At 37.4% G+C, this 25,996-nt stretch overlaps 1 protein-coding gene across 12 annotated transcripts in view; it reads right to left on the bottom strand.

The window, feature by feature from the left end:
• Nucleotides 1-25,996, bottom strand: part of PAM (peptidylglycine alpha-amidating monooxygenase) — a 276,825-nt gene that overhangs the window by 94,094 nt on the left and 156,735 nt on the right. For all 12 annotated transcript variants that reach the window (XM_047851268.1, XM_047851276.1, XM_047851285.1 and 9 more), the window contains exons 4-6: nucleotides 22,701-22,758; nucleotides 11,505-11,592; nucleotides 799-884 (exon numbers count right to left, since the gene is read on the bottom strand). In XM_047851268.1, coding sequence (XP_047707224.1) covers nucleotides 799-884; nucleotides 11,505-11,592; nucleotides 22,701-22,758 — 232 coding nt within the window. The remainder of the gene's footprint in view (nucleotides 1-798; nucleotides 885-11,504; nucleotides 11,593-22,700; nucleotides 22,759-25,996) is intronic.

Here is a 25,996-nt window from a genome sequence, read left to right as displayed (position 1 = left end):
AGAAAATATTTACAGGTGGAGAAAAAAAATTTTTTTATCTGCTCAACCAATGGATCTTTAAAATGTCAACAAATCTATAACAGCCTTCCCCCAGCCCCCATTAGTTTGCAAACGCGTTTGGTAGCAGCTGCCTGGTAAACTATGGAGAGGATTCAGAAGCTCATTTGAAGCAAAGCAAAAGAGGTATCAGTTAGAGCTGGCAAAGTTAGGGAGGCAAGAGAGAAACAGGTGTATAAGACACCATCCCTGAACCATGGCAGACATATTCTGTTACAGAACTGCACATTCCCTTTGACATTAAGAAACATCAAGGTAATAGAAGAGAGCCTGATAATTCATTCACACATTGGTAGTGATGAGCAATTTAGAGTGAAGATAGAAAGCCAGCTGAGGTTTGGTATTACATTAAATACCCAGGTTCCAAGACTATTTTTTTTTTTTAATCTGTTTGCTGAAACAGCAATTTATTTAATTCCTAGCTCTCTTGGCTTCTGAAATGCTCCTGCTGTCAGGAACCAATGTGCTGTAGGCCAAAGGTGGCTTGAGGTATTCTAGGGTATTTTCTAATTCTATCCAAGCTGTTGTGCTGGGCAAGTTATACCAAAGAGAGGCAGAGAAAGAGCAACTACTTAAATGAAACCTTTTCAATACAAAGCAGGTAATACAGATATTTTTTTAGTGTGAAATTGCAAAATGGAACACTGTCAACAACTGTGGAAAGAACATATAATAAAAAGTACTTTGGAGTCAGAAATTAAGCAGCTTTATAGAAGACTATGCAAGAGGCCTCAGATATACCTTTGGGGAGTCTGGTAGGGGGAGCATTTCTTGCCCAGGCATATAGAATATTGGCTTTATCTGTACAGGTTCCTTCATCACAAAACCTGAAGAAGAAAAAAAAAGTAGCCATAAATGAAGATTCAAGTAGCAAAATGCATAAAAAATCTCCACCAAGGAGGGCAGAGAGGTTAAGGGGAAGGCATTTGAAAACACAGTAAAATACGTCATTGTATCATGATTGTAGTCATACCAGCTCTAAGATCTTAACAAAGACTAAACAATAATTTTACATGTAAAAAAAGTAAACACAAAGGGAGATTTGTCTGTGTGTTGCCCGATATGAAACGATCCTGTGAAGATGATATACAATTTATAATGTGATATGTTCCTGTGTGGAATGTACTCTGTGTAAATTGGGTAGGAACGTAAGTATCACACAGAGAATGCATATAAACCAAAGCTAACACTGTTACTTTGGAAGTTGACTAAACCAAATGTCATACACATGTCCCCTTTGGGGATCAGCATCGTCAATATGTCTTTGGCCACGGCAAGAAACAGTAGTACCCAGTGCCTACTCTCAGCAGAGGGAGCAGTACAAGTATATCCCATTAAGATGTTCCTGGTGTTATACATATGTGACTTTCTTCTTAAGTTTATGAATACTGGTTGTGCCATTTATAAGTTGTTTCATGTTGAGCAAGTCACTTGATCTAGTGAGCCTCAGTTTTCTCTCTGGAGAAACAGGGTTAGTTATACTTACCTCACAGTTATTCCATAAATCAAATGAGATATAAATAAAAGCACTTTATAAACCTCAAAGCACTATACTAGGGCAATGCATTATTTAATAAAACATTCACTTTATCTACAGACTCATTATTGAGAGGCAGTGTTGTGTGGTGACAGGAGCCCAGGCAGAAAGACGTATCTGGAGTTGAACCTCCCCCCTCATACAGAGTGGGCATGTCTGTAAACCCTCCCAGGCCTGGTTCCTGTATGGAAACTTCTCTGATCGGGCTGTGGCGGCGATATGGGTAAGATACTCACTATGGTAACTGGCACATTGGAATCTACATCGGTAGATCCAATTTCATAAGCGAAAAGCTGTTTGATTACAAGCCACACATTTTTTTCCCATTACACTGTATCTCTTAGTTTGTTCCATTCTAAGAATTGGATTTGTTCAAAACACCATTTGGTGATATTTTTAAGTGCCTTTCCATATTTGTGTTTTGGGAAACTGGCACCAAGCAAGGTCAGGGTCAGGAGTTTGGGCAGACTTGAAAGGTTTCAGGACTAGCAATGAGAAGGACAGAGACAGCTTCTTGGGCAGGACATTGGCTCACATGGTAGAAAATGGGCAGTACCCATGGGCTGGGAGAGAAATGAAGGCAGACCGTGGTAGCTTTCTAAACAGGTTAGGAACTGAGGCTTGGGGAGGACCTGGGGGAGGCTTGAGGAGGACCTGGGACAACACCCAGGTCACAGATAAGAAAATCACTGGTAAAATGTACCTTCACACTCAGAGGCACAGACATGTCCCTGCTTATAGACAGAAATGGGTGGGAGAAAAGGCAGTAAGTGCAGACAGTTGTTATCCATCTGGATAAATGATTGATGGACTGGGAACCAGGAGGTCCCCATAAGGTTATATTTAACAAATGTTTTGCTTCTCTCAATCAGGCTGTAGAAAGAAACTGGTTAGTGTGCAGTGTAAAACACATCAACCTGTGGTTTCTTAGTGTTCACTGTCAAGAACAATATATTTCTGATGAAGGATTATTATCCTGTGAGACTTGTGCACTGGAACATGTCTGTGACATCCTTGTGCCAACCGTACCAAAGGCACAGGGAATGGGACAGTGCCCAAAAGCAAAATTTTCCTCCTTGGACTCATGCTATTATAGTTTTAAGAAATGAGACTGTCAGATGGGATGAACTTTATATCTCACTATTGTGAGCTACTAAAATTTACAGACTCGGGTGGCAGTTTACAGAGCTTTCAACGAAGATCATAAATATACAAAAGTGCCTAACATCAACGTGATGACAGTCTTAGGTTAAACAAGATAATTGTTTCTTCTGATATGGAAGTCAATTCAGTGTATGAGTAGAGAGAACCGGAATGAAATATAACAGAGAAAACAGCTTTAGTACATTTTTCTAACGTACATATTCGATTATGTCATTCACTGGCACCAAATCTTTCAAATGCTTCCTCCCAAATAACATGAAAATAAAATCCAAACATTGTAGCACAACATATTAAGACTTTTCATTATCTGGGATCTTTTATATCTCAGAAAAAAATTCCCCTTATACTCATGCCAAGTTTCTGCCAGTTTCTTTTTTTTTTTTTAATGTATTTATTTTTGAGAGAGAGAGTGAGACAGGACACAAGTGGGGAGGGGAAGAGAGAGAGGGAGAGACAGAATCTGAAACAGACTCCAGGCTCCGAGCTGTCAACACAGAGCCAGACACGGGGCTTGAACCCACAAGCTGTGAGATCATGACCTGAGCTGAAGTCAGCTGCTTAACCAAGTGAGCCACCCAGGCACTCCAAGTTCCTGCCAGTTTGTCTCTCTTCTGTACTATTCCCTTTGCCTGGAAAACCCCTTCCCCAAATCTCTGCCTGACAAACCTGTACTGACTTTCTCCTTCAAGATTCCCTCTAGGCTTTCTCCTCGGGGAAGTTTCTCTGGTCCCTATCCAGGCCAACTTGTACTTGTTAACTATAGTGTTCATCTTAAGTATCAGTTTACTAATCCTGTGCATACTTTGTGATTTAAGGTCATAAACTCCCAGCACCTGCATACCTGCCTGTCACTGAGTCAATATCCAAGAAGTGTTTGGTGAAGTTGCCTTCCAAGTATGTTTTTAACTTTTCATATATGAACACTTAAAAAATCTGAACTGACCTTAATTTTATTGTACTTTCAAATATAAAATTTTTTTTAATTTACTTAAAAAGTTTTAACTAAAACACTAAATAATGATAAATCTGAATTATTACTTGCCTGGTGTTTTATAGAAATCAGCTTTCACAAGAAGAATATAACGAGGTTATGCTTTACAGCTGATTAAGCTCAGAGAGTTTAACTTCCAAAGGTCACGTATTCAAGCCCTGATTCAAAGCTCTGCCTGTCACACTCCCTTCTGTCTCAATTCATGAGATTGATGTATGGGCAGAAAATTATATTCTATGAAGATAAGCTTCGATGACTACACTACTCTCATATCTGAACTAAGCTGCAATGTATGTACACAATTCTAAAACAAAATTCTAGATAAAATAAGTTGTCCTCACTTATTCACAAGAAGACAATGATTTTACATTTTCTTTTTTTAATATTTACTTTTGAGAGACAGAGCATGAGTGGGGGAGGGGCAGAGACAGGATCAGAGGATCCAAAACAGGCTCCCTGCTGACAGCAGACAGCCAGATGCAGGGCTAGAACTCACAAACCACCTGAGCTGAAGTCGGACCCTCAAATGACTGAGCCACCCAAGTGCTCCAGACATTTCATTTTCTTCTGAGCTCTGGTAAAAGTAGAGCTCCAAAAGCAAACCTTGATTTTTTTAAGTCCTGTTTTATAATTTTTAAGAAATTTATTAAACTCAAGACTGAGTAAAGAATGACTCACTGGAAGGCACTGGGATATTCAAACTAATCCTAAAACTTAATATGTGAGAGGACTAGGTAAAGAGGAAAAATAAGAAAGCCAAGAGAAATGGGTCCTAGAACAGATGATACAATGGCAAACGGGTGGCAAAAGCATTTAATTAAAATCCCTGCAATCTTTTCATTTTCAGATTTCCATTTTCCCTTTTAAGTGAAAAATAACATCATATTTTCTCCACATAAGATGACCGCCAGGATAAAGACGGTATTGTGTATTTTGGCTTTTCAAAGAGTACTGTAAAAATAGAGAGGATTTTTACCATTCTTATTAATAAGAAAAGTCTTCAGGCTAGGAGGCAATGTAACCCTTGATCAATGGCTGTTGTAATTTCAGGCTTCATCAATTGGGTTTCTTATTCTTATAAATCTAGCAGCTTCTCCTAAAGGCTCCTCCAGATTAAGCCTGTTAATTGTGAAAAGATTCACACAGTTCCCTTGTGGTTTCTTAGTCGTCATAGTAAAAATGATGAGAATTAACTTTTGAAAAGAAAACTATTCTGGATTCCTGGACCGTTGCTTTAGAACCTTTTCACCTCTAATCCATGGGGAAACCATTCAGATGGCATGAATATTTTCAGACTATGCCAAGCACTGAAAAATGCTAACCTGTCATTTCGAATTATCCAAATAAAGCATGACTGACTGTTAAAGTACTCTCTAGTTGTATCAGTTAAAGGCTATTTAAAATCCAAGGTTACTCAGGGAAGATCAGATCTGACAAGTCATTTCTTCTTTGTCTAAAAAAAATTTTTTTTTAATAAAATTGTCATGCCTTCAAGTTAAGTCTATATAGCCTTAAATTCCAATTTTAATAAATTAAATATCAGGGCCACTGAAAAACTAATCCAAAGTTAGAATGTTTCTTTAAGAAACACAATATATAATCAAAGGCACATGTGGAATGTCTTTATCATTCAAAACTGCATCCTGAATAATCAGATATTCAAATTTCATTAACTGTTCTATAAACCCATAGACAATTATTTCCCAATTCAGACAAATCCTATGTGAATATCAGTGCAATGGGTAGGCAATAGGTATTGCTAATAACACAGTAATTAGAAGGATACTTAATGGAAAAGCTAAATGAAAGTGGTGATTTAAAGTGGCCTGATAAATAGCCCCACAATACCCACACTCCCACCTTCCCACCAAGATTAAAGAAGCCATAAGTTCCATAAAAAAAGAGGGTGGGTTTGTTTTGTTCACACCAAACTTTCAGTGCCTAACAAAGTACTTGGCACATAGTGAATGGTTAATAAATATTAATAAACGAATGAGGATAACAACTACCATTTATTAAGGACATCTACGAGCCAGCCACCGTGCCAAACACATTATTTACATTCCTTTACTTACACTTCATGATGACCCAATCAGGTGGGATTAGTAGTCTCATTTTACAGATAAGGAAACAGACGAACACAGGTTAAATAATTTGACCAATGTTTATTACTACTGGGTCTAAACTAGATGTTATAGCACTATGCTTCGTCTTGCCAAGAAAGAACCATATTCAAAGTTATGTAATTTTTGTTTCTGTTGAAACTGTCCAAATGGTTATAATCATGCCATTGTATATTATGAAAGTTTACACAAGTCTACTAAGAACTGGTCAGTTGCTAAGGAACTCCTATCAACACCTCTAATCCAGGCACCTACAAATTAGCCAAGGAATAGGTTCACTGGTAACTAGAAGAATAAGTACCAAGTGTATTTTATATAAACAAAGATCCCTTATGCTACCCTGATATGCGCTATCATATGAATCTATTACAATAGAAAAAGAAAATGGATACAATTAATTTCAGCCTAGTAGAAATTTATGTCTAAAATTTGCTACTACACTCAAAGACACACTTTGTGTCCTCATGGCTTAGAATGAGGAACAGCGCAGTTTTTGGAGATTGTGTTATTTTTATTTATACTGACGAGGATGTTATGTATGTTTAGCTTTACAAGTTTCTTTACAGCAGAAGAAACAAAGAAGAGACTGCAGAACATACACTGTGCACGGATGACAGATAGCTAGGATATGGAGAGGGTGCATAAAGGCAGTGTATGCGAATGCCACTCCCAACCAAAGAATCATTAGCATCATGAAGGAGGCAACAAAACTGTAGACGTATCCGGAAAGTACTAGCACCCTAAAAAAACAGTCATTTAAATGAGTAACCAAGCGGGGTGTCTCACATACTGGCTCCTCTCTCTCTCTCTCTAGATATATATATTTGTATGTTTTAGCTACTTTTCTCTTTCACCACATCAGCATCTGTAACCCTGTGGAGACAGTGGCATTTAAAAAGACACAGCAGGTGGTTAATAAATAGAAGCAGTTGAAAGGGACTGAAGCTGAAGCCTCATAGGATGGTAAAGCACTACTGCTTTAGCTTGAGAAGGATTCCAAGTTAGAACAGCTGGAAACAGCCTCATTTAACCAGCTGGGATTCTTCTTTTCAAAAAAGATCAAACAACCCTGTAGAAGCCATCTTTGATTTGTAAAAAGTACTTGGTCATAAGCATCATTAGAAATAGTTTTTAAATCAAATATTAATTGCTAAGACTAAACATAATGACTTTAGTTATGTATAGAAGATGACGCCTAAGTACAAGGCAGGATACATGAGAAGCCCATTCGCTTTAATCACCCAATATTGTGAGCACATAATCTTGCAGTTTGCAGCCATAAATTGCTTTAAACCCTAAGTCCTGTGCTCAGCAGATAAAAGTGCACAAGCCTGTACAAACTAGCATTACAAAAAGTGGTGCTCCTGAATTACCCCAAATGTCAAACAACTTGTATGAACAAAACATCATGATTTTCAAAGCCTGAAATACTCTCCATAGCCAGCCATGCATTATTTTAAAAAACTGAGAATAAAAACAGAATAAAGAAAGGTATTCATAGAATAGACAAATGTAATATTTCTAAGATCTTTAGAAATTTACCATTTTTTTTAGCGAGGAGCTGTAATAGATGTTTTATGTCCAAATTACCCAGTTTACTGCACCTCATTTCCTTACTGACCCTAAAAGGCACATCTACTCACCTATGCCTCATGTGTAGCCAACAAATCTGGAGAACTTAGAACTGCTACGCTTTGAGTGAAGTCTGCAAACACCAGTGGAGTCCAACAAATCATGCTATTGCTACGCTTTGCTCCAGTCTTGGTGCTATTACTTTCTGTTGGTCCCTAGATACAGTTAATTGTCTCCTCCTCTAAGGGCCTGGGAAAGAAGGTTTGAGGGTTACATCTGACAGGTACTGCTGCCTTCTTCACAAGGGCCAGCAGCTTTTCCATCAGCTGGTCCTTGTTTGCATCCTCGAGAGGTATGTTAATTTGGAATTGAGCACCAGGCCCACTCTAACTATAAAGGGACCACCCCACAGTATATTAAAAGGTTCACATCAATGTATGCAATTTAAATGCACATGCATATAATTAACTAGACACATTAGCGGTGTGGGCTGCTAATTTGGAATGAGACACAAAAGACTGGAATATGTGTGGGGAAAAAAAACCTTTAAAATTAAAATGACTACATAATGAAAACTGCTTCATGCTGTGTCTAGTATTTTCATGTAAACTTAATATAACTGTAAATATATTTTAATGAACAGAAGAAAGAGGCAATTACAAAGAGGGCAGCACAACAGTGAAATATCATCAGAATAGCTCTTTGCTTTCATATTAAAGGTGCTGCCTGAAGACAGGGGATGAATTATAACTTCATAATTTCAGGGGGAAAATGTTTACTCTATTAGAGACACATACCTATTTGCCAACCTGCTGGCAATGAAAATAGAACAGTGAAGTGAAAACAGGGGGCTAATCCTAGCTAACAAACAGAAAAAAAAAAAAGAGGAAAGCTTGACATTTTGGTGCTAAAATATCCCATTAGCTTTTTCTTCTTTCACTAAAACAGCTTTGTATTTCTATAAAGGTTTTCCCAGAGTGTGAAGGAGTTCTTGATTTTCTTAAGCCTCAAAAAACATTACAGGTAGCGTAACCAAAAATATATGTGAACGTTGGGGAATCTTAATTTAACTACTGTCTGTATCTTGGAGCTGTTGAAGAATAGATTTGCAACTGTAAAATGAGTGTGATAAATTCTATGACTCAAACATTCAAGAAAAATAATGCGAGGCTTTGACACTGATAGATTTTTGTTATTAGTATTGTAATTCAGGTGGGAGGATAAGGGGCCAAGCAGTTGGAAAACATCCGCTGTGTCCGTGGCTGTGCCTGTGTGGCTGTGAGGAGACAGGGTCTGAGATGTTTCTGTGAAGCAACTGAAGAGTTTAGTCTGTGAAATATTCTGTGAGTGCCAATGCTTTAAAGAAGCAAGGATCTTGCCAAATATTGGGGGATAAAAAGTCTATACCATCTTTATATGGAGAATAAGACTGGATTGTGGAAGCCAGAGTCACTGGAAGAGTTTTCCTTAATGCATACCTCTTGGTTTACATTATCGAACAGATCCTAGATATATAGATTAAAAAGATCCTACTTTAAATGTTAGATGAACACTTGCACTTGGCTCAAAGAAGATAAATAACACCATCAATTACTGTCCTTGTATGGTTATAAAGTCAATCGTAACAAACCTATAGATTAAGCGGGAATGTGGGCTGCAGGGTAGATTACTAAAATCCCCTTAAAATGATATAGGTATAATGCCATTCAGAGTTCTAATTACTCAGCAGTAATGCAGTGGGAGGCCTGCTTGAGGTGAGTCAACCAGTGCACATATCTCCAACGCCTTATAATGATGACTTTCCAATCTGACTCAGCATCTGCATGCAATTTATATTCATAGAATTATGGAATTACAGAGCATAGAGGAGTTCTAGAAATGATCCAGTGGTAGCCCCTTGCTGAAATGAAGAAACTTAGACCAGTCCACATGAAATAAGTAATTTACCCAGGGAATCCAGCTAGTTAGTTCACTACTCTTTCGCTGTACTATGTTGCCTTTTGAGTAGTAATTTTAGAAAAATAATACATCTAGCAATTACTTTACTCAAAATTGCCATTTTCACTTTCATTTACATTTTTCTTCGAATTCTCTCTTTCCCCAACTTGGAAGTCGTTTGGAAAAAAAATATACTTATTTTACTAGACTTAATTTCAAATCAGTATATTTAAGAATATTAATAAATACTTCTACAGGGCCCAAATAATGTTTGCTCTGATATTCCCTTGATAGGAGAACAGTAAACCAGGCTTAGTTCATTGTATATAATCTTTCTCAATTGAAAGCATAACAACATTTAGTGACGTTTTGTTTTTTCCCTCATTCTCTTCTACCAAGGTAAAGTTACAGCAGGTTTTAAAAGCTTATATTCCTTCTTGCCATTTTCACTAATTCCAATTCAAACTAAATTTTTCCAATTTCACAAGAAATATTTTTAAAACGTAAAATCAAAGGATGTGATTTATTGTATAAGATTCAGAAAAAGCTGTCACAGAATAATCTTTAAAAAAATTTTTTTTAACGTTTACTTATTTTTGAGACAGAGAGGGACAGAGCATGAATGGGGGAGGGTCAGAGAGAGAGGGAGACAAAGAATCGGAAGCAGGCTCCAGGCTCTGAGCTGTCAGCACAGAGCCCGATGAGGGACTCCAACTCACAGACCGCGAGATCATGACCTGAGCCGAAGTCAGATGCTTAACCGACTGAGCCACCCAGTTGCCCCCAGAATAATCTTTTAATCCCAGAATTTTATTTACAAAAATTTATCGAAGAGCAAAAACTGGATTGCTGCTATCAAAGAGTGTTAACTGTGATTTGCTGGCTCCATTTTTATGTAAACCCAGTCATGTGAGCAGGATTCCTATGTGATATGCTCCTTTCATCAAATAACTTAAGCCTATTAACAAATGCTTTGATGGTACTTGGTCCCTGGAGATTTCCACTAATTGCCCTGTGCTTTTAACAGTTCCAAATACATATTACAGTCATTTGTTATAAGAACGACTAGAATACAGTTGCTGTGTGCCTTGCATCAGCCTGATGAATATTAGGATGCACAGAGAAGGGTCTATCAGTCTACATGATTATGCACGGACAGGAACACAAAACAGATACTTTTTCAATGCAAAGCAAGACACACTAGTCATTCTGGACTGTGAAATACATAACAGTGATTCTGGCTATCGGTGCAAAATATGAGGCTTAAATGCATAGCTATTTTCAAAGCTCACCAATCTTCATGAACTCCAAAGAACAAAAGGGAAGGACAGCTCTCAAGCCATAAATTAAGCTATAAGCTTCTGGGGGTTAAAAATATATCTATGTATTCTATTCCACAGCATCTGCTATGGATACAGTTCTAGGATACAAGAGGCATTTAATAGATGTTTACTGATCATTCATAACATGATATTAAGACTCTACATAGTGATTAAAATAAATTCTAAAACTGCAACAGTTGCTCGAATAAATGGGAGGCAGCGTGGTGAAATGCAGGATTTGGAACCAGACAACCTAGGGTTCTATCCTGGTCTGACACCAACCAGCTGTGTTACCTTAAACATGATACTGATTCTCTTCAAGCTCCTTGTTTGTAAAGTGGGGACAATAGTAACTGCTCTACAAAAACTTTAGGAGAAAATGAAATGGTGTATACAGATTACCTAGCACAGTGTCTAGGATAAAAGAGTGCTCAAAGAACAGAGCCATGGTGCTCCTTGGATTAAAGCAAGATCTTAAAAAAAGTAAACACCAGAACATCCATTATCTAAATTGTCTTTTTTAAATAAGCTGTCTGTACCTTGATACACTATCTACGACAACAGACATACATTCATTAAGTCAGTGTCTAAGACTGATGGATGTGCTCCATAGCAGACTAAATAACTGATAATCAGACCATGATAACCACGTGATGCAAAAGAACAATGTTCTTTTCTGAAAAGTAAGCATTCTACCTATTTATTAATCACTTGTAAAATACATATACAGATGCAATTTGTATTTATAAAACATACACATTTTCTACACCCCTTTTGACTATGAGCCCATTATCCCTTACCAGTAACTTCCGGTGGAAGAAGGCATATTGCATCCAAAAAGTAACATATGATGGACAGTATCCATGCTGGCACGAGGTTTAAAGTCAACTGTTAAAAGAAAATGACACATGAATGTGAATACAAGTTACACGTCTGTGCACAAATGTTCCAAGAGACCCCATCACTCAACCATTCCAATAGCTGTATAACAATGATATTATGTTGCTCCTGATTGTATAAACTATCTTATTCCTTAAGATGAGCATGATTTGACAATTTAATTTTGCAGGACAGTGGTCAACTATTATAGAACAAAAAGAGAAAAGCAATAATGTATAGGCTGCAGCTATGCATACACCCACATACTTTTTAAAGGAAGACCCCTTTTAAAGTGCTGAGAACAGTATGCGGGTACAAAATGAAAGCTCCAGGCTACGTGTTCACAACAGATTCCCTTCCAGATTTCAGTAGAGTGCTGAGTACTATAAAATACTGCACAACACCGCAGTGAAACAGAAACCACAGTGAGTGGTCAGAACATGAGCGGAAGGATTCTTAACGCAAATTTATCACCATCTTAAACCAACAGTAGTCACTGGGATGTGATATGAAGAAACAGTTTACTAGAAAATAAAATAAAATTGGAAAATGTGTCTTTATGAAAGTACAGAAGAGAGAAAAATCACTGTCCTAGAGGAGCACTGTGCGCTTGTTAAAAGGATACTGAAACTTATTAAATGTCACTTCTTTATTTTTCTCCGAATAATAGTGGTTGAAAGACATTAAAGTAAACAAAAATGAGTTTGGAGATAAAACAAAGAAAAAATTAAAGATAAATTATACTATTGTGCATGGTCAATATTCAGCATGAGCTGCCTTTTCTGGTTTGGGTTTGGATCAGCTACTTTTGTCTGCATTCAAACTGCTGCTCTACCAACACAGTTTACCAGTCACCTTTACATAGAAACATGCTAAACAATCTAAAATGATCTTGAATCGCGGGTGTACAACTGCGTATTTTGTCTTTTCTTGTCTGATAAAACATCATTTATTGTTAAAATATGTGAGTACAGGTGTATTTACAAAATAAAATATGTTCTACATCAAAGTATAGTGTCATGACTTGGAAAGCGTGGTTGGTCAGAAAACTTAACACCTACTATGAGCCATTTGACTCACAACTTCCAGGGGAAATAAAAAGTCTTTCACTTACTGCATTGAAAATAAGAATTTAAAGTCCAAAAATCCCATCATGAGATATTAATACCACCATTTAAAAACCTAACAAATGGCTGGAAAATGGACTTGCTAGAACTTAAGGCTTTGTTTTCTACCACCAAAGAATACAATAAGCCTAGGAGGTTGAAGAAGATACTTTAGAAGGAAAGAATCAATTGGAAGTTACAACAGTTACAATAAATCATAGAAAATCCTACTGTTAACAAGTCTACATTTGTTACCAAGAGAAATAGAAGGAATAAGAGGGATTCTATCTCCACAGACTCACTTTCAAGTACAGGATATCCTTCCTTTCTTTCAGAATCCTCCCAGGGTATTATCCCTGGCAGAAGGGAATTTGAAAAAAGCTCTGAGGTGGGAGTAGCTGACCTTTGTTTTTTATTCACTTAAAATTTATTTTGGTATGTGATGTAATTGTTATCTTATATTCATTTTTATGGCATGGCTTATCTCACTCTATGGACATCTAACTTTTGATCTGACCGTATCCACCTTCTACTCTCTCTCTCTTTTTCAATATCCCTCTGTCAATACACAAGGGGTTTGACAAGAAGATAACTCCTCTGTTTTTTCAGAACCTATGTAGATGATCATATGGTTCTCATCCCCCTTAACTTCTTTTACTATGGGTGGATTATATTAGATTTCCAAAGTTTGAATCATTCTAGGAATTTTGATAATAAACCAACATGGCCAAATGCATTTTATGAAGAATTAAGCTGTTGGGTGCAAAGCAACACGAATTTGAAGTGTCATCTAAAAATCCAGGTGGAAATACCCAGTAGAAGATTGGACTCTTGCTCAAGAAAGAAGTCAGAGAATTACATACTTGGGAACCACTCAAAAATTGAACCCTCAAGCCATGAGGGTGAACAAAAGGCTCAGGACAGAATTTTCAGGAAAGCTCTGAGCTGTCAGGATCTGTGTAGGAGACCCCAACAGTTTTTGTTTTTTGTTTTTTGTTTTTTTAAATATTAAATCACTGTGTGTACTGCTGGGAAACGAGGCAAATATTATTTTTGAAAAAAAGTGGGCCATCATTAAATTTATAAAATGAGTTATTAAGCAAAAACATTTAGGGAAGGATGGAGAGGAGACCTGTTGAGAGAAAAACAGATTATGAAGATATACCATCTCTTTGGCTTTTCATTAGGAAGGAAAGTCAAGTGTTTCGCCTGAGCCTCTGCTTATGCAGAGGACTAATTGTCCTTTGTAAAGGGCAAAAATTATTCAAAGTATAACTTCTCTGTCCCTTTTCTGATTTTCTTCTCCTTCTGACATACTGCTTTAAGAACCACTTATTTGCTCCACATTGAAAGCTTACCAGATTAGTGTTTAATTTTAGTTTCTATAATTAGAAACAAAGCAGTATCTTTAAGAGGTAGTTAACAGAACATTCCTCAGAGTTCCCTCTCATAGAAACTTACTCTCGTGACTCATGCATTCTTCCAGAAACTCAAGATCTCATTTGAATGCTAAGTAAATAACTGGTATAGAGTTGTATATAACCATCTTTTTCACATCCTAAAGAAACAGTATAATATGAAAGTATTTATATGATTATAGTTCAAAGTACAATTCATTGCAAGTTGAAATGAAAAGTACTGCCAGCAAAAGGAATGTCATATCAAAATGTAAATCTAAAACAAACAGTAGGTGCCATAAAATAAAGCAGGCCTTGGACACTTTCTTTGAAGGGCCTGCTGCCAATGGTGGGGGGTCAACTGGGAAAAGATTATGCTGACAGGTTCATTACCTGGGTTTGCTCCATTCCTACTTATTATTCCTAGCTTTGCAAAACAAGATCCCACCCCTAGTGAATAAGAATGAGGTCTGTTGGGCACAAGATACACATATGACCATGCTGGAGATTTCAACACTACACAAAAAGAATATGGGAAAATATTTTCAAATCACATCTTAAAAGAAGTTCTCCCTTCTTTCTCTCTCTCCCATCATACGCCAAAGAAGTCCAGGATCCAAGCGGAAGGGAGCCAGAGGATAATTACGACAACTAACAGGCAGAATAAACAAAGGCAGCCTTGGGATGGCCACAAACAGGCAGAAGCACAGCCTTGTGAGAATGCAAGGGAATATTCCATAAGATTAAAAAGTGCCACCGACTCTCCTAACTCAATAATAAGATGACAGTTACTTAAGTGGAAATGGAACTTCAGTCTCAATGGGTGTTAGTTCAGACTGCCTGATGTATAACATCAGAGGGCAGTTTACAGGCAAGCAAGTGTGAGCAAGTCCTGGGAATCAAATATTTCTGAAGGACTAAGACTCCAGAAATAGCAACTCATGCACATTAATTAAAGGAAATGCAATGGCTCTGAAAGTGCACAGGGTGGAGGACTTCTCAAAGGTTAATGTCATCTGCAATGAAAGACTTGAAAGGATGCGTGTGGGTGACGTACTTAGCAGAGACAGTGAGGTCTATTTTCTGGCGTTCTAAGCAAAATTTGTTCTAACTGCATGAGGTTGTTTGAAATTTATGGCTTCTTTTAACGCACATCAGACACAAATCAGGACCATAAAATTCTCTAAGAATGTGACCTAGGATGGAATTTCATTTAGCACTTGGCTTTCTCTCCATTTTTCCTTTCCAAGTGGATATCCAGGTCTGCATATCAAATGTTGATGTATCTGCCAGACGTGGGACATGGAAAGATTTTGAAGAACCCACATAGCCAAGTATAGGAACTAGAGGCTTAGGAGATATCCATGCACAATCAACCCTAAATTACCACTGAATATAAGAGGTACACCCCTCTCAGCTAAAGATATGCCATAGAGGAATACTATAGACCACCAATAATTAACCTATCAAATAAAAAAGAACTGACTTAAAAAAAAATTTTTTTAACATTTTATTTATTTTTGAGACAGAGAGAGACAGAGCATGAATGGGGGAGGGCCAGAGAGAGATGGAGACACAGAATCGGAAGCAGGCTCCAGGCTCTGAGCGGTCAGCCCAGAGTCCGACGCAGGGCTCGAACTCACGGACCGCAAGATCGTGACCTGAGCCCAAGTCGGACGCTCAACCGACTGCGCCACCCAGGCGCCCCAAGAACTGACTTTTAAATGCAAGTTTGGATCTTCAGAATTCAGGCATTCTGGAATTATTGCCCATATATATCATTAGAGATCATTATTGTTCTCTTTGTTTCCTTTTTCCTCCCAGTGGAATCATATTATACATAGTAAATGGTTTCTTTCCTATGCTGTGGATATTTTTACGTGTTATTAAACAATTTTTGTCAATGATACTTTTTATCTAATAGTGTGCATTAGAATTATGCTATGCAGTTCATTAAAAGTAGAGATGCTCAGAGTTAATCCTGGGTCAGTCCTACCCCTTCCCCCCATCAATATCTCATTTAAGTCTCAGAGGTCATTCCAGGCATGTGTACATTTGAAAAGTTTCACAGGTGATTCACAGGTGATTCTGAACCCAGTCGACATTTTTAGTGCCTGAATATATATATTATATAAGCATGCTTAGAGTTTGGTTAACTCATCTTAGTTAACATGGACTGTGTTACTCTCTTAAAGGCACAGAGCAAACAGTAAGAACAAAGTTTCTTTTAAAATAAATTTATAAAGAAAATTTTTCTGGAAATAATTAGCTGATCCCTCAAAATCAGTGTGTTAAAAGAGATCACTGGAACTCTGCAGTACATCGTACAGCTTCAGCTATATCACCTGAAGTCATTTTAAGGCCGAGGTCTGAAGCAGGCACACAAATGGAGCCTCTGGTGATTACAGTCATGTCTGTGTAGTGTCAGTCTTCTACTACTGTTAGTGTTTCCAGTCATATTCAGTATGGAGACTAGAGACATGTAAGGTTTAAGACATAATAATGTAAAAGAGCTGTTAAAATTTTTAAAAAATGATAGGCCCAAATCTTAATATCCCTTCCATAAACATTTCTTTGTTTCCCAAAAAATAAAGATTATATATCAAAATCCATTGCAACTGAAGATAAGGCTGTAAACTATCATGAAAGTGTAGGATATGATCACCCTTAATGTTCATAATCTTGCAGCTGGGTCAGAAAGGTTCAGATAAATGTAGAGCTCATAGCAGTACAAACCATTTAGCAGCATGTTAAAAACCCACAGCAATCACATATTATCTTTCACCAGCTTCCTCCAAAACTGTAAAGCAATTCTATACCAAAATAAAGACCTTTTGCTTGAACGTTTTTAATCAGAATGTTTAATAGATAAATTGTTGTTAACCCTCACTAGCATGGACAATGATGTGCACTTCAGAAAGAATCCCTAATGTGGTTTATGAGGACGTTAAGCTGCTGCTGCCAAATTAAGCAAGAAATAAGACACCTGAGCAAGCCTTTAAATTGAACATGAATTTAAAATGAAATAATCCTTGCCTCTGAATAAAATAATTTAAGCACAAAAAAGATTTAGATTTCTGGATGATATACCTTTTAAAAGGGAACTTTTTTGGTATATGTCAGAACCAACTGAATAATCAGTAAATAGACTTTATCAGCCAGGCTGTGCAAGCTAAAATAGTATAAGCTTCATTAATCCTGATATTTGTAACGCCATCCCTCTAGTAGTCCCCTATTAACTTCCTATGGAACAAAATCCATAGCCCCTTCTGACCAGTCTCCTGGTCCGCGACGTTTCCAACATGACAGCTCCCTACACTCACCCTGCACTCCCCTCGGACAGCCCTCTGCACCTAATAACCACCCACGACCACTAGCATTTACTTGAGGGCCACCCCCTGCCAGGCTCGCTTATTGCTCACAATGACCCTATGTCTGGTCTTTTCCCCTCAAACAGATGAGCCTTGAGGAGAGACAGGCTGAGTAGCTTGTGTACAACCCTGCAGCCAGCAGGTGGTGAGGCTCACATTGTGCCCAGTGTGCTCCTTCACTGATCATACTGTTGGCCACTGGAATATTCTCCTCCCCTCTGCAGATCCAAATAGACCATCTTCCCTGATGCAGATAAAATCCTGTCTGTCTCTCACATGATGTTTTCTCTGACTAGAACAGTTCACGTTCATCTTTTTAGAGTTGGCCCCTACAGTTGTCCCTACTGAAATAGCAGAAATGGCTACTTCAGAATGACTGTCAAAATGTCATGTACCCTTCACTAATGAAGGGCATTCACACATCGAATACGATTCAGACCCGGGCTTTCTGGATTGGCCATTTTCCTGGGAGTGTCGGCAGAGGCTGGGGGGGGGGGTGGGGTGGCATTTTGACATTAATGAAATAAAGCAGCACAGTCAACGTGTCAGTTAGTTTCTGGTGATCTCTAGATGTATGTAACGGAAGGCATCCTAACTCTCAGCTTTACAGAATATGATGAGATGGTTCCTACTCCTCCATCTCCCTTTGTTTTATTACTTGAAAGAACCCTGGGCATTATCAGGGGTTGTCATGTTGGAAATGTGGTATTTGGGTGACCAAACAATAGAAGACATCCTAGAAATACTCTGAGACAAGGCAGGCAGCAACATCTTTTCTTTTTTGTTTATGACCAAGCAAATCAGGTTTTATCTGCACATCAGAGACCTATAGGTGTAGCATATCTTATTTGCGCTAACTCTCCAAGTAACTTTCACTATGATGCTAGAAAATCTTCTGAGGGTGATTGTGGGAAGATACCCAATGGTCACGTGAAGACACAGACTACAGTTTTCATGTTGGAGAAAATCGTAGAAGAGGGAAAAGAAAAGTTATGCAGGCAACTAATCAGAAGCAGAAAGGTGACAGAATGACTTCATGGGGATGGAGACTCACATGTATGTACATACACACACCTTCTATTTACTGCTGTCATGCCATAAAATGTGATTATCTGAGCACTGTATCCTACCCGACCTTGGTCTTTATAGTCTTGTAATGACCTTATGTAATGACCCATAAACATGATCAAAATTAGACTGCTCCTCTATTTTTGAGGTAACTCAACATCACCTGAACATGTGCTTTGTTTAAGAAAGGTCACATTCAGAAATATTTAAGTCTCATGGTGCTATTCTGCAGAAGACATTGTTCTACATTCAAGAGAGAAGCCCAAGGAAAGGAAAAGCAATGAATCATTAGATTAATTTCATCTATTTCTAAATTCAATGGCTTCTTCCTCATTTGTATAGTGCAATTTGATAGATAGGGACCCACCATCATTCACTAAGGAAAAGACACATTTATTTACTGGTCATCCATGTGAGGGAAAGCAAGTGGATGAAGATGACAGTCAAATTTCTTGGCTGAGTGGGCTGCTGTCAGAGTCAATTCCTCAGAGTGTCTGTAAAACACCTTTTAGACAGCATCACAGTTCAGTGGTCAAATGCAGATTTTATCATACCTTCACCCATTCCAATCTGTGATTTCTTATTAAAACAATAAACAAAAGCAGTGCTCTAGGGAAAGCTATGATTCTGTTCAAAGTATAAAAATTATATTTATCTTCATTAGAGTATTTCCCCAAACAACTACTTTAATTCACAATGGAGACATATAAATACATCAAAGATGTTGTGCATGCTTATACATAAAAATGCTGGGCATATGCACATATAAATTCTATGACAAGTGTGATGGTATCTTCTCAGAATTAAGAAATATGTTTGTCTAAAATGAGTTACATAACTAGTCACACAAGCAGAAAGCCAAAATTATGAATTATTCAAATGCAATTCTGGCTTTTAACACCACGAAGAGAGTTTGTTTTAGTCCTAATAAGCAATCTCAATTGTACTCTGCCTTTTGTGATCTTCTTTAGAAATTTGAAAAGCCAAAGGAGAAAGTTCTTTTCAGATGTTATAATATTTATATTCTTGTCTTTAGAATTCTGCCAGGCTATAATTTCTTTGAATTGGTGTCATACCTCATATCCCCATTGCCTTGCCCAATAACTAGCACACAACAGAATTTTTAAAGTCTGCTGAATGTATGAACAAGTGGCTTTTCTTAAAAAAAGAATTATTCCCTTATATTCAAATAAGAGTAAAATTTAAGGCAAAAAGGTAAAGTGTCTACTAGATGATACATTGTCTTAAAAATAGCCAAGCACAACACTTTTTTTAGTATTCAATCATGTATTGAGCAAGCAATATTGAGTCCCCACCATATCCAGTAGCACATATCCTGCTGGCCTTCAAAAATTGAAAAGGCACAGATAATGAAAGCAGAAAATATAAAATCGATAAATGTCTTAAGAAAAAAATAAAGTAGTAAATGCTTTACAAGTCTTCATTTTCAACCATATCTAATCTTATGATAAGGCATCCTGAGACCTAGAATTTGGGAGAACCCACATATTTCAATCATGGCGAAACCTTGTTTACCACTAGCAGAACTTTCACTCTGGGACTAGGGAAACGCTATGCATGATCACCCTCCCAACATACAACCTATATATCCACTTTTCCTACTGCAAATCTTTCACCTTTGTGTATCCTGGGTTTCGCTTTGTAGGATGGTTTGAGGTTTATTTTTGTTTTTGACAAAACCGACCAGAGTGTTCCTAGTAGAGACTGAAAGGTAAGGAAATGAAAGAATTGTATTTGATGTAAGACAGAGATGTGCGATTGCTGTATTTCAGCTCTATCTATCCATTTGGTAACTTCTTTCATTTCTTCCCCGATTCACTATCCTCACATCCAAATCGCTTATGACAGGGTAACACACAGCTAGTAAAAATCTTGCTCACGTTCCTTGACCTCTCTGACCCTCCATTTCCTCTCTATAAAATGGCTTAAATATGCTTAGCTGTAAGTATATTAGTGTCTCGTAGGCCCCTGGTAAATGATGGGTGGTAACGAGCTGATTCTATGAACAAGGATCCTATACAAACTATTGCCCTCCTGTTTGATTAAATCAAAGACAGAGATGTTCCTTTGTTTCTCTAATTATAAAGTGGGGCTACCTTCAGGTTTGCCCTAAGAATTAATGAGACAATACATGCAACCTTCCCCTTACTTATTCCCTTATATGAATGATTGTTTGTTTTTCAACTTTCCAGTTCTAATTTGCTTACACCTAAACATCTGTGGTTGCTGGATTATGCAAATAGTAGTAACCACAAATCGCCTGGAGCTAGTACATTAAAGGACTCACATTGAAGATGAAACAACCCTGTTTTGAACAAGTGACAAAATCTTTAGTATTCATGCAATCCTCCCAGCCACAGAGAAAAGAAAAAAATATATTGAAAATAATTATTAATCTTACAAGATCCTTTAAGGACCTTCAAACTGGGAACAGTTTAATCTTAGAAGGGAGGTGCCTAAGAAAATGCAAAACCATTTGGTACCCTAGTTCTAATATAGTCCTTTATGAGTTTCCCATGAATATTTTCCTTGACTGAATATATTCACTTGTACTTCTCGATTTTAATTTATGTGAAAGTAAACACATTTCTATTAGGAGAGCAATAACGCATTCCAGGATACATATTTATAGTCCTTAGAGTCACCAGCTCTGAAATCATATACTACCACCAACCTCCAGAAACAAGTCAATAACCTCTTAATGTGAGACCTGTAATGTTGCTGTGAAACATGACTTTCATATGCATACAGGCATGGAGATGGCCTTCTCTTCTATGCAAATGTGAAACAGGAGGAATCAAGCTTTCTTGGAGCTTGAAAAGAAAATATAAAATCATAAAGAAGAAAACATCATGTAAAAATGCCTTTTAGCGAGTAAATATTATTTTCTCCTAGGCTGCCAAAAATGTGGGTATGATATTGAAAAAACCTTTACTGTTGATATTTTAATGATGAATTTGTAACCTAAATCACATTTACTATTACACAAGGCACTACAATTATTTTCTCTGTCTTTAAAGTTAAAGTTGAGGATCTGGGAGCATTGTTGTTTCTACCTTTTTTCTTGGTAATATTCGATTATTATACAAAGTGAGGACACACAGGCAATGCTCAACTTCCTAAGGCCTTTTATTCTTAAAAATTAACCCTGGGAACAAATTTGTAGAGTGCTATTCTAAGTTGTATTTTCTGTTGGAATTGCCACCAGAGTGTGTGGAAAAAAATGCACATTGCTCTGGCTTTTCAGGTCTGTAATGTATATTCCTGTGGGAACATCTCATGAAAATTTATCCTCAGATGGCCCCGAGGCAACAGTACACATTTTATAATTCACATAATGGCCGTTTCAGACAGCCTACTTGAAGATTAGTTTCATGGGACCAAAGCACAACTCTCATTACCATTACTTTCTCTCCAAAATTAACATCTCAAACCAGAAAAGTGAAGCAGTGGGAGACAGAAACAAATCCATGAATAATTTGTCAATCACACCTCCTCCCAAACAGTTAAAAGTTTGTCATGAGGATATTTCAATGAAAACAACCTAGATGGAAACAGATGGTATTTTGTCACTTTTCTTATCTGACTTAAAAGCTCAGCTGGGGAAGGACCTGCCATTTATGAGTCCTCTTATTCTACAATAGAAACAACAGGACCAATGTTCCTGCCTTTCCCTATCTCTACCTCCTTCGCTTCTTGCCTTTTCTCAATTTCTCCTTCCTTCCTTTCTATCCATCTACTATTTGATAGGTAAAATCTTAAATTCCCCAATGTTGATTCTAAGTACAGTCGATTTATAGCATGAACCAGCAGGTAAATAAACAGTCTGTTGAGTGGAGCGGAATTAAGCATCCAGCCACAGACAGAAAGCCAATACTATACAAATGGGACCACACGGTATTGGCGACCATTGACATCTGCATGCAACTCCTTAACTACTATTACTCATGAATCTCTCCAGATAACAGTTTGCAACCTTGTCTCTGAGTGGCTCTCTCTAGTTTGTTTCTGCATTAGGCATGATAAGTGCATTTTAGAAACTGACAGTAAAAGATTAATATGCTCATAACCATCAAAGAGAATCTTTCACTGATTTCAAATAGCTGCCCTCCCTTCGACCGCCCACCCTGGCACACCATCCAATTAATACTTACTCACAAAGGCTTCCTCATCCACCGGCAAGCGCATTGACATGCAGAAGTACGTATCAGACTGGTAGAGAAAGAAAGATACAAAATCTGAATTAATCTGCAGCTAGTAAAGAAGGAAAAATAACAAGTAAAAGCATGGGCTCTATGACTGAAAAAGAACTATTGGCCCAATGAGGTGAAGATGCCTGCTGAATGGGTGTGACCAAGTTAACAGAAGGGCCAAGTCTAGAACTTAGGTACTCCAAACATTTTTCTAAGACTCTTTCCCAATTGACCTCAAATCCTATTTATAACACCTATTATTATGACTGATATTTCTAGTTCTGTCACAGTTAAAAGGCAATATTTTAGATACTTCTATAAAAAGAGTGAAATACTTTATGCACTTGACTTTAAAATGGTAGGTTAGTTGGTGTTGACCATCTTCACTATATGCATAATTATTCAATTTCTTGAATCACTTTACAACTGCCCCAAATATTAATTAGAGAAGTACAATGAAAAAAAGTTGGTCTTAAAAGGTAATATTATATTTGGTTCTCCCTTACTTAACATTTTATGTAGTACATTGAAGAAATCAACATTAACTCAAGTTATTCTTTCTTTTCCAGCAACCAGTCTCTTACCTAAATGGCCATTTTTCCACTATCAAATGTATTAACACCAAGAATTTTTAGTGATGAAAACTGTAATTTAAGGAGAATGGGATTCTCTTTTCATCTATGCATTCCACTTCATTAGTGGAAGACCTATGCACCATAGTTGGTAATATACCCAACACAAATACTGCATTTAGTAATTCATACTTCATGGATTATTACTAAACAGTGCTGGGATCAAGAGATTCCATAAACATGGATAGAGATCATTTGGGTATCTCTGAACCTACTAGTTAGCGTTGAAAAACTGTGAAATCTGTACCTCTTCTTAAAATTCTGTATTGGGTGGGAAACAAGGAAGTTCAAATATACAGCAAATCAACATCTCAACTTTTGAAAAATTTGATAAATATGGTTCAGTCTTTATTACTATCTTAAAAAACTTTTAATGTCTATTTTTGAGAGAGAGAGAGAAAGAGCACAAGTCGGGGAGGGGCAGAGAGAGAGAGGGAGACACAGAATCCAAAGCAGGCTCCAGGATCTGAGCTGTCAGCACAAAGCCCGACACAGGGCTCGAACTCACCAGCTGTGAGATCATGACCTGAGCCGAAGTCGTCAGATGTCCAGCCGACTGAGCCACCCAGGCACCCCCATTACTACTCCTATAAATGCCTTTTTTTCTCAATTAAGCAAACTCTTTTGTTAAAAAAAATTTTTTTAATATTTATTCATTTGTTGAGAGAGAGAGAGATAGACAGAGTGAGAGCAGAGGAGGATCAGAGACAGAGGGATACACAGAATCCAAAGCAGGCTCCAGGCTCCAAGCTGTCGCACAGAGTCTGACACGGGGCTCGAACCCACGAACTGTGAGATCAAGACCTGAGCGGAAGTCAGCCGCTTAACCAACTGACCCACCCAGGCACCCCAAACTCTTTTGTTTCTTTAATGGATTTACAATTATTTAGATTCACCTTTTCTTTCCTAAGAAGGAAATATGCTGGGAAATATTGAAGGTTGAACAGTAAGGAGGTTAAGCGACACAAATGATGGACATGTGGCCTGCATATCTAAAACTCGAGAAATACAATGGCAAAATGATGCTTAAAGATCTTAGAATCACACACAATATTGCTCATAAATATTTTTCCAATCTCTGAATTATTACCATTACAAAACATACCTACTTCATTCTAACATGAAACACAGGAAGTTTAAGATTCTTTGCTATTTGGTCGTCCTGATCTAGAAGCAATTCAGGATTTGGTCGTCTTGATCTAGAAATAATTCAGGACTAGAAGATATTTAGTGGCTACTACAGAGCTGCGGCAACTATTACTATTTCTAAGCCAACAGTTATAGAATGCTTTTTATGTGCCAGGCATAGCTCTTCATGTTTTACTTGTATTATATCATCTAATAACTAAAACAATCAAATATGGTAGATAGATACTATTATGAACTCCATTTAAAGACAGTGAGAATAATCACTAACATTTATTCACAGCACTGCTCTAAACACTTTACATGTATTAACTTCTTTAATCCTCAAAACACATCTCTATGATATGATACTATTATTCTCCATTTTACAGATGAGGAAACTGAGGCAAACTGAGGTTAAGTAACTTTACTGTTTGCTCTAGCCAAAACCTGACAGTAGGCTGATAGGCTCTTGAGTAGTACCCCCCCCCCCCCGCCTTTGCTTTAGAAAGTTGGCAATTATAAATCTTTGCTCTGCCTCTTTGAGATATAAATCTTCTATAACCCAGAACTGTCTTCTGACATTCAATGAGACAATTCTGCTCTGGTTGTCAGCCAGTGGATGCCTTGCTCTAAGTTATATCACTGCTTCCTGTCATGAAGATAGGAGAAGCTTGTTTTTCTTGTGGATAGGTGCCAATGAACAAACCCAGAAGCACTAGTCACATGGACCAACCTCCCTAACACCCCTCAGGGCTTTTCCCTTAGTACCCTCCAAGGCTTCAAAGGTCTTCTGTTCTTTGTTTTGGCAAAGTTGAGTTCAGTCCACACTGGACCTCCTTCACTATTACAATGGTTAATTTTGAAGAAAATCTGTCCTTACCACTTCAACTAGCGTCCACCTGATTTACCTTTGACCCTAACAAGTGCAGGAGCTGGCATCTGAACACAGGCAGTCCGACTAATGCATTACAGATCATTCAAAGCAATATGAACAATTAATGACTTACAAGCAAACATAAAAACAAAAGTCAATTTAGAGTAGCTAAGCATATATTTGTAATAATAAAGGATCAAAGGTTGCAATTAAATGTAAACCAAACAAAACTTCTTTTATATTTGGATTTAACAGTTTTCGGTTTTATTTTACCTTTCATTTTATCATAAACCATCGCAAGTTGTTTTTGGAATAGTAAGTTATAGGAATAAATACATATATCAAGTGTAAAAAGTTGGTTCTTTTGATTAAAAATAAACAACGAAGCACAATAATGGTTCCATAGACGGAACAAAGGAAACTACTATCATACTCAGAATTGATTGGATCCATGTTGTAGTTCTTACTCTCATCAGCGGCTGCACAATTTAAAACGACAGAATAACTTGGGAATGTCTTCCTCTTACCAATTTTTATTTCTTGGCTTATACCTTCTCCGATAGTGAGAATGTATTCAAATTTCAATGGTTTCTTTCCTTTTCTGTGGAAACCAGTTTAAAAAA

Source organism: Prionailurus viverrinus, chromosome A1 (assembly GCF_022837055.1).
Source record: "Prionailurus viverrinus isolate Anna chromosome A1, UM_Priviv_1.0, whole genome shotgun sequence".
NCBI classification, from domain to species: domain Eukaryota; kingdom Metazoa; phylum Chordata; class Mammalia; order Carnivora; family Felidae; genus Prionailurus; species Prionailurus viverrinus.
Note: the sequence above shows the minus strand (reverse complement) of the source record. Positions and strands in the feature narration are given on the sequence as shown.